The 14,839-nt window shown below is 40.4% G+C and overlaps 1 protein-coding gene across 1 annotated transcript in view; it reads left to right on the top strand.

Annotated features, from left to right (window-relative positions):
- AMMECR1 (AMMECR nuclear protein 1) overlaps positions 1–14,839 on the top strand; it is a 63,811-nt gene that overhangs the window by 1,015 nt on the left and 47,957 nt on the right. Inside the window, exon 2 of the mRNA XM_044682883.1 lies at positions 2,687–2,797. Coding sequence (XP_044538818.1) covers positions 2,687–2,797 — 111 coding nt within the window. The remainder of the gene's footprint in view (positions 1–2,686; positions 2,798–14,839) is intronic.

Below are 14,839 nucleotides of genomic sequence, written 5' to 3'. Positions count from 1 at the left end.
TTCTATGTGTACAAGGTTTTCCCAAATCATTCCTGTCTTCTTTCTAAGTCCTTTTCAAAACTTCACCTTTTCCATGTAACTTTCCAAGATTTACCTGCAGAGTTTTAGTCATTTCCCTTATTCCAACAGTTTCAAAGCATGTGCGTAACTCAAACATGCCCATATATTCAGGAAAGAAACTGTCAAATGCACCCATTGCTTTATAGAGCAGCAAGTAGATAATGCCTGTCCAAATGCAGCGAAAATCTGAAAAGAAATTAAAAAGCAATGAAATGTATTTCAAAAATCCTTCCCTAAACACATTCTAAACAAATTGTGGTGCACGGCGGTGATGAAATACTTTTGCACTCTAAGGAATGATAAGCAGGATGATTTCAGAAAAAGTTGGAATGATCTGCAGGAACTGATGCGGAGCGAAATAAGCACAACGGGGAGAAAGAACATTATACACAGTAACAGCAACATTGGATGATGATTATCTCTGAAAACTTGGCTACTCTCAGCAATGCAGTGATCTGGGACGATCTCGAAGTACTTCTGGTGGGGATTGCTGTCATCTCCACAGAAAGAATGGTTGCAGTTGGCTTTCCCATCAGTGTATTCACGGTTTTATTTGGGGGTTTTGGTTATGTATGAGTGTGCTCTTACAGCAATGACCAATGTGGAAGTAGGTTTTTGTGTGACAATAAAAATAAAATTTAAAAATCCTCTGAATATAAAGTCATATTCATGTAAAAAGGAGTACTCGAATTTCAATGTACTTTATGGTTTTTAATTATTGTTAAGTAGCACTTTGAAAACTGTATTTTTTAAAATATACTATTCGGAACTTGTTTAATGTATTTTGTTTTTATTGGTATCTTCTTTTTTAAAGTCCCGGACCGAGGTTTTCTTCCCCTTTGTGGTTGGATGCAATTGTCTCGTTCGTGTAAGTTTCCCGGCGTGCCTAAATATGGGATATTACATACAACTTCCCTTAAATCTGCACATTTGTGTAGCTCTTCACAAAACCATTGTAAACCCTGCCTGATTCCTGAGCAGGAATGGTAGGTAGATATGAGAATCAATTGGTCGATATAGCAAATGCCTCATGCAGTTTTGTTCATAAATCATTTTTTATAATGTTTTTGTGTAATATAACATTTATAGCCTCTTAGATCAAGCTTTGGAGGCCAGGGCCCAAATAATCAGCGTGTCATTGAGTAGTGAGGAGGTATCAGGATCTCAGAACAAGGAAAGGTGGCCTGTTTCCATGGTCCTAAGGTGCAACTCCATAGCCCAACCTATGGAAATGGAGTTAAGCCGCGTGTACCAGGGACGGAAGCCAAGATAAAGAGAATAATAGTTGAGGGAGGGAAACTCATATTGGGTTTAGCATGATGGAGTAGGTTTGGTCTCGGAGAGTGGAACTTGGGGAGACCTAGTGATTTGGTCCTAGGGCCACAGGGCCCAGTGCTGACTTAAGGCCACTCACTATTATCTGAGTAATAGCTTTGCTTGTGACAGGGATTACTGCATTCTTTACATTAATATCCTCAATGTCTCACATGATTCCTGGTGCACCGTAGGTATTCAAGAAGTGTTTATTAATTTTTTTTTTTATTTTAAACCCTTAACTTCTGTGTATTGACTTTATAGGTGGAAGATTGGTAAGGGTAGGCAATGGGGGTCAAGTGACTTGCCCAGGGTCACACAGCTGGGAAGTGGCTGAGGCCGGATTTGAACCTAGGACCTCCCGTCTCTAGGCCTGGCTCTCAATCCACTGAGCTACCCAGCTGCCCCTGTTTATTAATTTTTGATGCATAGTAGAGTGTGGAAGACAGAAGAGCTCGTTTATAGCTGCCAGAGCATTGAAATCTCAGGATAAAGGAGGTCTAAGGCTTTACGTCTTAAGAGAAAAGAATTTGGATTCCTGCTAAGGAAGAGTTTCAGCGGGCCACTAGAGATGCTAAGGAAGCATTGCTCTAATGCAGTGGTCCTGGACAATCCAGGGGAACTTCTGAGAAAGAACGCTCTCCACATCCAGAGAAAGAACTGTGGGAGCAGAAACACAGAAGAAAAACAGCTACTTGATTACATGGTTCAATGGGGATATGATTGGCATTTTGGGTTAGAAGATGACTCTATTGCAAGAATGAAACGTGTATAACCCAGTGGAATTGCTTGTGAGCTCTGGGAGTGGGGAGGGAAGAGGGGTGGGAAAATCATGAATCACGTAACCATGGAAAAACCCAAATAAATAAATAAATAAATTATGAAGGAGGGGAAAAAACAGCATGTAAGCCACAAGAGTACAGACTCAAATAAAGACATATAAAATTGCAACATCAAAAGGAATTGCTCTAGGTTCATGACCACCAATCTCAGGTGAATGACTAGAATAGTCTGTAAGCACAATGGCCTTTGGCCTGAGGCTGATGACCACTTGCTATGGAGGCAACTGCTGTTGAGGTGTGTGTGGAGTCAGCTGCCCCCACCCCCAGGTCCCTTCCAGCTTCCAAGTTGGATCTTATTGTTTCAGTAAGTTTCATTTAGGTTAACTGATGACATTGCAACGCAGTTTATCTGCATGTGAAAGACTGCATATGAACCATATAACAGTTGTTATCAGAAGCTGGATGGGGAAAATATTTGTAAAGTCAAGTTGAATATTTCTGTAAGCTGTATTTTCTGTTTCTCATTACAGCCCGCTGTTTGTTACGTGGAAGATTGGCCGAGATAAACGATTACGTGGATGCATAGGTACTTTTTCTGCCATGAACCTGCATTCAGGACTCAGGGAGTACACACTTACCAGGTAAAGAGATCATTTTAAAAATAATTGCTTCTCCATTTTAAAAAGTGGATCTGATCTTTTGTAACTGGTTCTTAAGTCAATTTTTTTTACATTTTTTTTTAAACCCTCAACCTCTGTGTATTGGCTCCTTGGTGGAAGAGTGGTAAGGGTGGGCCATGGGGGTCAAGTGACTTGCCCAGGGTCACCCAGCTGGGAAGTGTCTGAGGCCGGTTTTGAACCCAGGACCTCCCATCTCTAGGCCTGACTCTCAATCCACTGAGCTACCCAGCTGCCCCTGTTAATTTTCTTTAAAAAAAAAATTCAGTAGCTGCTATGTGCGAAAAGCATTATATGAAACTTGGAGCTTCTTGCACATGGAGATAAAGATATTCAGATGGGTATGATGCAGGGTAGAATGGGAAAGTGTAGTAAATGTACAAACAATGTGGTAAGAAAAAGATCAGAAGAGGGGGAGATAGATTACTTCCAGCCAAGGTGAGTACCAGAGTCAAACTTTGTCTGACCCTTCAACCACCTGCCTTGTCTTCAGAGGCATAAATAACCATAGGTCACATTTGTCTAAATGTGATTCTGTGATCTCATTTGCTTTGGCAAGTGGTGCTTCTTCATGTTTTTTGGGGGGTTGTTTTTCTTTTCACGAATGACTTGTATTCAATATTTAACCTGATAGATGAAGACTGAATGTTCCTGAGTTCTTGAAATTTATTGTCTTCATTAACAAAACTTCTCACCTCTTTCCTATTGCACTTTTCAATTTGGTTGCTCTTAATTTCATCTTATAAGGTTGGGTCCTGTACTTTTCAGATACTTTTGCGATTCAAGGATAAACTAGACTAGGGAAGGAAATAATACCAAAGGCCTGTGGGAGCCTTCACACCCAGCACCCAGAGTTTAATCACAGCTTAAGGTCTTTTGTTTCATCAGACACAAAAACAAGTACTGAATGCCTCATTAAAGTTGTGAGAAGAATCCAGTCCTAATTTCTAGTCTCTGACAAGCTATCTGCTATGACATCTGATTTTCTGTTGTTTTGATTTCTGACAAATTGTGTTCCAAAATTATTTCAAAAGAAGAAAATTCCTTAAATAAGCAAGAAGCAAAAGAATCCCTTGTTGTTTTTCATATTCTGTAGCAATTAAGATACATGTGGCTTTGTTATGAGAAGACCCGTGATCTCCTAAGCTTGTGGTCAAGACATTCCCTTTACCTACAATTGTAAGTCAGCACCTGCTCTGTAGCTTCGTGTTGGAGACTTGAGAGGGCCACTGAAAATGTAAGTGACTGCCCAAGGTCCTATAGTCAGGATGTGCCAGGTCTAGGCTTCCTGCCCCTGAAGCTCTGGCGCCTACCATGTACTTGCTAGGCATCTGAGAAAGTATCACTTGGCAAATCACCTGCTGATTATGGCTCTTAGTGCGAATCACTTAACCTGTCTCCGTCTCAGATTTTCCATTCGCCAAATAGAGAGAGCCTGTCGTATACATTTAATAAGAAGACAAATGAAGTGAAGGTGGTGTGATCCAGTGGGTTCAAATCCCATTGCTTCCACTTACTACCTGAATGACTTCTTGGGGACTCAGTTTCCTTATCTTTAAAACAAAGGGGCTGGACTAAGTAATGGCAGAGGTCTCATTCAGTTTTAAATCTGAGATCCTATAAATCTGGGAAATGCTATGCAAAACATTCTCTTTGAGCTTTCTGAAGAAAGGCCCTGTACAAAAGGAGCCTTAAGCTGGCAAATAGAGTCGTCTTTCCGATTCTGTAGCCTGATGAAGATATCCCATTAATTTTCACTGGCCAAACGCACACTTTAAACACATGAGTTATTTGTTGCTTAGATTCTCATGATTCTTGAACAGTGACTTCATCTTTTTTTCCCTGATCTATTCTGTTGCTCAGTTGATCCATTTACATTCAAGGTTATAATCATTATATTTGTGTTGCCATCACATTCTTTTGTTTTACTTTTTAAAAAATCAGCACCACATCTTCACAGTGTTTGGTTTGCTGTAATCCAATTCCAGGCCCCTCCCATAGAAATCACCCCCAGCCCTGTCCTTGCCTGTGCCCAAATTCTTTGATTCTGCTTTTCTTGTCTAAGCTGTGACCTTGAACCTCGCTCCTGGTTTTCCGTAGACCTGGCTCCCCCAGACAGTGAATTCGAAACCAGAATTAAGCCAGTGTTCAAGAATGGTGAAAGTCTAATGAAAAAATACTTCATGTGTTTAAAGAATGTTTGGGGCTGTAAACAACTTGGGGGAATTTCCTACTAATCAGTCTTAGACCACGCTGCCTCCTGGGATTGTCAGAATAGAGGTCATGTGTAAGTTTCTACTATTAGGATAGGAGATAAGGATGGGAACTGGATCTGTGATTTCACTGGTGTCAGGAACTCCCAGAGGAGGAAACTCCATCTACCAGTACAGGTCTGCAACTGTTCTCTAGCGTACAGTCTTAAAAGAGGTTCCTGGGGCACTAAAAAGTCAAATGACTTCTCCAGGATCACACAGCCAGTGTATGCTAGAGGATTTGAGATCATTTCTATGCAGCTTTTACAGATGTCAGTAAAAATGTCCTTCAGCTCCCATGAGAGCAGGTACTTAAGCTAACAATAAATTTCCAGATACTGAACGGACTTTAAATGTAAAAAAACAAAACTGAGACTACTCAAAAAATCATAGGATCGGGGGCAGCTGGGTAGCTCAGTGGATTGAGAGTCAGGCCTAGAGACGGGAGGTCCTAGGTTCAAATCTGGCCTCAGCCACTTCCCAGCTGTGTGACCCTGGGCAAGTCACTTGACCCCCATTGCCTACCCTTACCACTCTTCTGCCTTGGAGCCAATATACAGTATTGACTTCAAGACGGAAGGTGAGGGTTTAAAAAAAAAATCATAGGATCCAATAAACAGTCAAGGTCACTTTACTTTCCTCTCTGGTGAGTCCAACTTTGTCTCCAAGGACTTATGTAGTTCTTCCAGTTCCTTCTGCTACCCTGTGGTTCAGACTCCCTCAGAAGGGATGACACAATTGAGACTGAAAGCAAGATGCCCTTTGATCCTCTGGTGAATCGTGCCTCTTCAGGGGGCCTCTAGATGCCTCCAGATTTAGAGTGATGAATTAAAGTTTGAGGCTCCCCTGAAAGGAAATGGTGCACTTTGCATGGCTAGAAAGCCAGTTCCCCTTGCTGTCAGGTCTACAAGACCATAAAATGAATTCTTGGGAGCAGTAGGAAAGGGCAAATCAATGACCTTCCATACTGTGACTCTGCCCCGGGTGTTCTCGCAAAGCTCCAGAGCCACACAATTGTTCTTTTCTCCGGAATGCTGCTTTAGGAATTCAAGTGGATCCGCTGTTTTTCTCTCTAGAAGGCTAGGTGTCTAGAAACTTAGTGTTGTTGTTGCAGTGGCGGTAGTTCAGTCATGTCCAACTCTTTGTCATTCCGTGGGCCATAGCTTGCCAGTATTATCATAAGGCATTCTTGGCAAAGATACTGGCATGATTTACCATTTCCTTCTCCAATAGATTAAGGCAAACAGGTTGAGTGACTTACCCAAGGTCACCATAGCTAGTAAGTATCTTGAGTCCAAATTTGAACTTGGGTTCTAATAACTACAGACCTAGCACTCTATCTCCCTTGCTGCCTCCAGTGTAATACTTACTCTAGGCCAGGACAAATCCTCTTTTCCCTAAGAAACAAGGCCTAGAAACTCTGTAGTTTTGTCTGGGGCAAATCTCCCTCCTTTTACCCCAGGATGATATGGCCAGGCATTTTGGACATCACCACCAACTAGAGGTTGAATCCCAAGGGTGAGACTCAGATCTGTAGTAGCCATGAGTCAACTCTTCCCTGTGTTCTCTCTCTCCCTCAGTCCAATGTAATGACTTTAGTCAGGCATCCACAATGAGATGTCAGTGGACCAGAAAGTCCTCAGGCCAAGAGAGGATCAGTGACTCTTCATAGTTGCCATCCTTGGGGCTAAGATGAGCTGTGGATCAGGACAGGGAGGAACTGTGTGTTCAGTTACACAGTCTTTACCACTCTAGGGATCCAGAATCTGTCGGAAGGTTTCTGGTCTCTGGCGTGTGTACAGCTCTCTCTCTGACTCTCTTCAACAGAAGACTTTACCTGTGGTTACCTCCCTCTGGGCTTAATTTTGGGAGATAAAATCAGAGAAGCTAAAAATTCAGATTGTTTAAAGGTGCTGGGAAAAAGTCACCTGGCTGAGGATGCTTTCACTGGTGTACATGTGAAATGGGTGTGTCCCTAAAGGTAGGCCCTCTGGCAATATAACTAGATTATTTTGTACTAGTGGCAAATCATTGGCTACGGTGGCCATACAGCATAGAATTTTCTTGACATCATCTTTCCCATCAGGAAAGCTGTACCCAAGTTTGGCTTCCATCCCTTCCTAGCTCTTGCTTTTGCCCGAGGCCTGGGCAGGGTTTGTTATGGCTCTCCTAGTAGCAGGAGAAAAGATCATTTATTTTCTTCACAAATGTCCCACAGCAGGGACAGCTAGATGGCACAGTGGATAGAGTGTTGGACCTGGAATCAGGAAGACTATTTTTGTGAATTCCAATCTGGCCTCAGACACTTTATAGCTGTATGACCCTGGGTAAGTCATTTCACTCTGTTCGCCTAAAAAAAGACAAATTCCCAAATCCAAAAAACCCAAATGCTCCACTGCTGTTTTTGCCAGATGTTCTTTCCATTGGCACTATCCCACCTTTTCACTACCTCCTCTTTTCCCCCACAGATCCTCCCCATGCCAGTCTTCTCCATTCCTCTATCATTCCTGTGACCAAGTACCCAGGATGGTCTGAGTGTGTTTTTCCTCAAACGATATAAGTGACCCTTTGTGTAGAATGCCCTATCATTTCTCTCCCTTCTTATAGGATATAAGTGGAAAAAAAGAGAAAGTGGGGAATTCATTGTCTTTTCCTCAAAACCTACTCCTTTTCCTAATTTCCCTGTTATGGTCAAAGATATCACAGTCACCAAGGCTCAAAATCCTCACTCTTCATGCTCCCTCCCTCTCTCAACCAAATCCAGTCTGCTGCCAAGTCCTGTTCTTTCTAATTTCACAGCATATCTCCCCCACTCAGCCACCAAGTGCAGATCTGACCATGTCACTCTACCCTATTCAGTAAACTCCAACAGTTCCCTATTTAACGTCCAAGACCAAATATTAGTCCTTACTTTCTGTCCTAGAGTTGATGCTGTGTATTGATTCCAAGATAGAAGAGCAGTAAGGGCTAGGCAATGGGGGGTAAGTGACTTGCCCAGGGTCACACAGCTAGGAAGCATCTAAGGTCAGATTTGAACCCAAGACCTTCCTAGGCCTAGCTCTCTATCCACTGAGACACCTAGCTGACCCCTCTGTTTGGTTTCTAAAATCCTTAATAACCTAGGTCCTTCCTACCTTTCCAGACTTCTTACACTTATGCCTCCTTATTATTTATTGGTGGTACAAGATACTCTCTCTCCCAACTCTGGGCGTTTTCATTACTCGTCTCCCTTACCTAGAATGTTCTCATTCCTCACTTCTACCTCTTGGCTTCCCTGGCTTGCTTCATATCTCAGCTAAAATCCTACTTTTTACAGTAGCTTTTCCCAGTTGCTCTTCATGCTAGTGCCTTCCTGCTAAGATTACCTCCGAGTCAGTGTGTGTGTGTACATGTTTGCATACTATCTCCTCTATTAGCCTTTGAGCTCCTCTAGGGCAGGGATTTTCTTTGTATCCCTAGAGCTTAGACTAGTGCCTGACACACTGTAGACACTAAATAAATGCTTGTTGACTTGACTTTAGGCTTTGCTCGAAAACAAGAGCCTTAGAGAAGGAAAGAAGAGGAAGTTGAAAGGATTTAGTACCTGCTTAGATTGGGGTTCTAGACGTCTAGGTTATTCAGATGTAGAAGGAAGGATAGTATGTTGGATGTGAGGAGAGCTATTTGTGCCAGAGGTTGGGATTGGGGAAGGACTTGTCTCAAACCAAACAACTATAGCAATGGAGGAGCTATTACAAAAGAAAAAAAGGCCAGACCTTTTTAAGCTAGGTGAGGAGAAGATAAGTGAAAAGATTGGCATTTGATCACCCTAAGCAGTACAAACTACAGATAACTTGCTGATTTTTTTCCTTTTTTTTTTTTTCAAAAGAAAAATATCGTAATAGGATTTCATGGGGAAGAAAATAGTCACAACCAGGAATGTTAACAACTGAACTACCCATAAAATGATGAATGGTGACAGAATGGATTACAAAGCAAAACCTAACAATTCACTCCATAAAGAAAGAAACTCTCGTAAATACAGTAAAAACCCGTTTATAGAGAAATAATGAAGAGCCAGAGTGGATTTTATTGTACCTTATCCAAATTCAAAAAAAAAACATACTCTTATTCATGATCTCATACAAGGCAACAGTAAAAATAGGCAAACAGGAATTACATTATATTTAAAGTGACTATATGGAATATATATGCATCAAACTGAGTAACTTCTAAAAAATTAAAGGAGAAGCTCATTAAATAACAAAAAGGCTTACATAACAAGCAAGTAGTTTTAGGTGACTTCAACATACCCTATTCAAATTTAAACAAATCTAACAGAGAAATAAGGAAAATATTAAAGATTTAAACAAAATAATAGAAAAGTTAGATATTATTTCCCTTTGGTATTTCCTGAACGTCAAGTTTAGGAAATATACCTATTCTCTTTAGCACCACAGCATAACACCAGAATTTCTTCTTTATGCTTAGCCAGTGCTTAGTACAGTGCCTGGCATGTAATAGACACTTAAGAAAATCTCGCTGACTGACTGAAAGGCAGAAATGCTAAATACATTATTTATAGGCCACAACACAATAGAAATTATAACCTTTAACAAAAACATAAATGAAAGACAACAATCATCAGCTGGAAGGAAGAGATAGAAAGAGAAATTTCATTTTTAAATGTTAACAACCTACTATATATCTGGGGATTAATGTAGGACACAGAGAAGTGCGACTACAGAACAAGCCTTAAACTCTTATACTCTGTTTACATGCTATGTCCAGCCAGTAGTTTGCCATTCGGCTTACCAGGCATTTATTAACTATGTGCCTGGCAGTGGGAATACAAAAGCAAAGTCCCTCCTCTCAAGTAGCTTATGTTATACTTGAGAGAAATGGGCCACAGAAATTGAACCGAAGTTATGTTAGGGTTGAAGGGAGCCCTAAAATCTGTGGGGATCAGGAGTAGTCTTGTGTCCAAGTAGACCCTTCAGTTGAGCCTGGAAGGGAGTTGGAGGGACCAAGAGTCAAAGAGAAAAGGGCTGATATTTGTCTGATACTTTCAAGTTTTGTAAAGCAGTCCTGGGAGGGAGGTACCAAGGCTGTTCTTACTCCTTTTTTACAGACAAGGAAGTTGAGACCCGCGAGATAAAATCACCAGTGTAAATGACATCAAAACTAGCATTTGAGGGGCAGCTGGGGAGCTCAGTGGATTGAGAGTCAGGTCTAGAGACGGGAGGTCCTAAGTTCAAATCCAGCCTCAGACACTTCCCAGCTGGGTGACCCTGGGCAAGTCACTTGACCCCCATTGCCTACCCTTACCACTCTTCTGCCGAAGAGCCAATACACAGAAATACAATACGCAGAAAAAAAAAAAAAACCTAGCGTCTGAGGCAGAATCTGACCATTGGTCTTCCTAACTCCAAATTCAACAATAGCCTTTATACAACATTGCCTCTTTTGCACATAGTAGATGCTTAATAAATTCTTGTTGGATTACACTGAATTTTGCATAATTCTTTAAAGCATTAATCTTTGGTCATTTGATTGATAGAGCAGACAACTTGTAGATTAATCAGTAATATTGTGTTTACTTAGTAGTAGGTCCAATCTTAAATACTGGCTGCATTTCTAGCTATTCATGTCTTTTTTTTATTTCTGTAAAAATTGAAAATGGGTCCAGATACAACTTCTCATTTAGCTGTCTTGCCAGAATTTGATAGGTAGATTCAAAACTGGTTAATTGGTCAGATTTAAAGAATAGTCACTAATAGTTTGCTGTCACCTTGGCTAGAAGTCTATGGTAGAATGCCCTAGCCATCTCTGCTTGGTTTGACTAAAACTGCATACTATATATAGTATATAATCATCATCATTTTGGAGATCTGTATCCAGGCTTATTCTTTCTCCCAAGCTCCAGTCCCACTAACTAAGTACCTTCTGAACATTTCCATGTGACTATTCCATAGATTTCTCAATCTCATGGCCAAAAAGAACTCGTTAGCTTTCTCCCCAAACCCTCTCGTCTTCCCCAAATCCCATTTTTGTCAAGGGCTCCACTCTTCCAGTCACTGGTTCACCGTATCCGTATCCCCTTTAATTCTTTACTTTCATTCATCCCACTGATGCATTCAGTCGTCAGTCTTTTCTACCATATCTCTCACATACATTCCCTTCTCTCCACTCCAACTCAAGTAGGGGACAGCTAATAGCTTTCTTCAGATATTTGAAGAGCTGTTCAGGCCTTCATCTCTCCTCTCTTGGACCATTTCAGGAGCCTCCTAATCAGTCACCTTGCCTCAAGAGTCTTCCCTTTCCAATCCAGCTACCACACAACTGCCAAAATGATTTTCTAAAGTACAGGTCTGACCCTATTGCTCTGATATTGAATAAATTCTGGTGGATCCCTATTACTTCTAGGATAATGAAATATACTTTCTTAGTTTAGAGTTTTAAGCTCTTTACAACCTAATCACATCCAACCTTCCCCTCTTTATTACACATAATTCTTCTTCATACATTCCGCAGTCCAGCTGGACTGAGCTTGTTTCAGGGTTTTTGCACTGTTCGTTTTCCCTAGACACAGGACACAGCTGTCCCTTATCCCTAGAATGTCCTTTTCTCTCACTTCTACCACTGACTCTCCAGTTTCCTTTAGGACTCAGCTCAATACCACTTTCTGCAGGAGTCCTTTTTTTAAAGAAAAACTTAAACCCTTACTTTCTGTCTTAGTAACAACTCTTAAGAAGAAAAGCTAGGCAATTGGCGGGAAATGACTTGCCCTGGGTCACCCAGCTAGGAAGTGCCTGAGGCCAGATTAGAACCTAGGACTTCCTGTCTTCAGACCTGGCTTTCTATCCACTGAGCCACCAAGCTGCCCCTTATAGTAATGTTTAATGTCCAGTTTCTAATAAAAACATTTTTTCTTTTCTTTCTTTATTTTTCATTTTTCTTTATTTATTTATTGGAAAAATTTCCCATGGTTCCATGATTTATGTTCTTACTTTCCCCTTCACTCCCCCTCCCCCAATAGCCAATGTGCATTTCCACTGGTTTTAACGTGTGTCATCGATCAAGACCTATTTCCATAGTATTGATAGTTGCATTGGTGTGGTCGAAAAACATTTTTTTTTCAAGAAGCCTAGATTCCAAGAATAAAGAGGTGACCATCTAGTTGTACCCTGCTCCAGTGAGACCATATTTGTTGCTCTGTGTTCAGTCCCGGGCACCACATCTGGCAAGAGTTTGAGAAAATGGAGGGCAGTCAAGATGATGAGGGCCTTGAGTTCTTAACTCTAAAGTTCAGGGCCTTGAGATGAGGTTTGGTTGAAAGGCCTGAAGAAGAGAAGATTCAGTGGGGACAGGATATCTGTCTTCAGGTGTTTTCTTTGACCCCAGCAGAAAGAACTCAGAGGAATAGGTGGAAAGTCAAAATGGTAAATTTAGGCTTGGTGTGAAGAAAAATTTCCCCAAGGTGGAGCTATGCAGAAGATAGAGATTTACTTAGGAAATCATGCCTTTCAAGCAAAAACTGGATGATTGCCATCAGGATCTGTTTTGAAAGAGATTATTTTTTACATATGTGTTGAACTAAATGGCCACCAAGGTTCCTTCCAGCTCTGAAATTCGGATATTCTGTGAACTATTAACCAATTTCGCTAATGAATATTGATGCACAATTTTAATACAGAACTTTAGCAAAAAGTCTGCAATAATATATCCAATTATTCACTATGGCCTAGTTGGAGTTATACCAAGGATACAAGGATGGTTCAATGTTAAGAAAACAATGAGGATAATGAATCATGTAAACAACAAAAACCACATTAAAAGTTTCAGAAAAAAAAGTTTTTTAAGGAAATACAATGCTTATTTATTGTAAAAAAACAAACAAAAAACAAAAAACAACCACCCTAAAAAGCAGACAAGAAAGGGCCTTTCTTTAATATAATCAAAAAATATTTTTAAAACCAAGAGTTTGTATTCTTTGCAACGGAAAAACACTGGGAACTTTTCCATTAAATAGAGGGGTAAAACTAGAATGCCTGGTTTCCCCATGATTATTTTTTAACTAAATGTTTTGTTAAAAACTTAACATTGAACATCAGTGCAGCCAACTATACTTGTAATTATTTGCATTTACATTCATTATCAGAATTTATTTAATCATTCCACTATCATTGGACTTTTAAGATGTAGCCTTTTTTTTTGCAATTTTATACAGTATAGCTATGAAAGTCTTTGAACGTATAGCTCCCTTTTCTCCACTATTTTTTGACGCAGTTCTAGAAATGCTAAATTTTGCAATGAGATTAAGAGACAGATTGTTGTTTGTTTTTTCAATTACGTATGATACTTCATGATCCCATTTGGATTTGCTTGGTAAAGATGCTGGAGTGATTCCATTTTCTTGTCGAGCTCATTTTACAATGAGGAAACTGAGGCAAACAGGGTGAAGTGACTTGTCCAGGGTTACACAGCTAGTAAGTGTCTAAGGCCAAATTTGAACTTACGAAGATGAGTTTTCCTGACTCCAAGCCTGGCACTCTATCCACTGTGCCGCCTAGCTGCCCAGAAGAGAAAATTTAAAGGTATAGATATATGCAAAGAGAATCCAAAATATCTATAATTGTAGATTACATGATGATTTACTTAGAAAACCTCAGAGCAAAGAACCTTAGCCCTTTGTGTGCCATGGACCCTTTCTCTGGCAGATAGTCAGGAGGTGTTTTTAAATGCATAGCATTAAATGCATAGTATTACAAAGGGAACCAATTATAGTGAAAAACAGTTATCAAAAGAAAAAATGTTTTTTAAGTTCACAGACCTCAGCTTAAAAACCTCTGCCCCAGAGAATCAGTGAAGTATCTAATGAGTTAATCAGTGTTTCATGACTTAAGAAGAAATCAACAAAATTCATCAGCATTTCTTCACAATACTAACTAACAGACTAAAAAACCAGAAAGGATAGAGAAGTTCTACTCAAAGTAAGTATAAGATCTATGAAATATCCTGGAGTTAATTTAGTAAGACTAACTCAGGATTTAAACAAATCCAACTTGTAGTCAAGAAGAATTTATTAATCAACTTATGTGCTAAACAAAAAGGAAACACTCCTTACCTTCAAAGGACTTATATTTTATCAGAGGAAACAATGTATACACATATACAAGACAATCTCAGGGGATGGGAAGGGAGGCAGCTTAGGGAAGCAGTAAAGGTCTCTATAGGAGATGAGACTTGAGCTGCAGAAATAAAAGAAGGCATACAATTAGATATTCATTGTTCATGGTTAGGCTCCACCAACTTAATAAAAACTACACTATCAAAAATCAGTTACAAATTGAATGACATGGAGTCAAGATGGTGGATTAGAGGCAACCTAGCTGAACTCCCTCAACATTCCCTACCAAAAAACTTTAAAATAATGCCTCACACCAAATTTTGGAGCTGGAGCCAGCTAAAGATCAGAGTGAGACATTTTTCTGGCCCAAGAAAACTTAGAAGGTTGGCAGGAGAAGTTTGTGACATCCGATGTGGAAGCCTGTCTAGAGCCCCCACACACAAGTAGCATAGCAGTAACTTTGGAAGCTCTCAACCCAGAGACAGTAAGAGGATCAGACAGCTGATCAGAAAGAGGTTACAGGGGACCCTTTGCTGGCAGTGGATACAACTGACACTAACTGATGATTCTATTGCCCCTACAGTTCTGGGTCATAGATCCAGGGCAGAGAGGAATGCTGAGAGTTTGCCACAATGGAACAGGGAC

This window comes from Gracilinanus agilis, chromosome X, assembly GCF_016433145.1.
Source record: "Gracilinanus agilis isolate LMUSP501 chromosome X, AgileGrace, whole genome shotgun sequence".
NCBI classification, from domain to species: domain Eukaryota; kingdom Metazoa; phylum Chordata; class Mammalia; order Didelphimorphia; family Didelphidae; genus Gracilinanus; species Gracilinanus agilis.
This window is presented reverse-complemented; position numbering and strand designations above follow the sequence as displayed.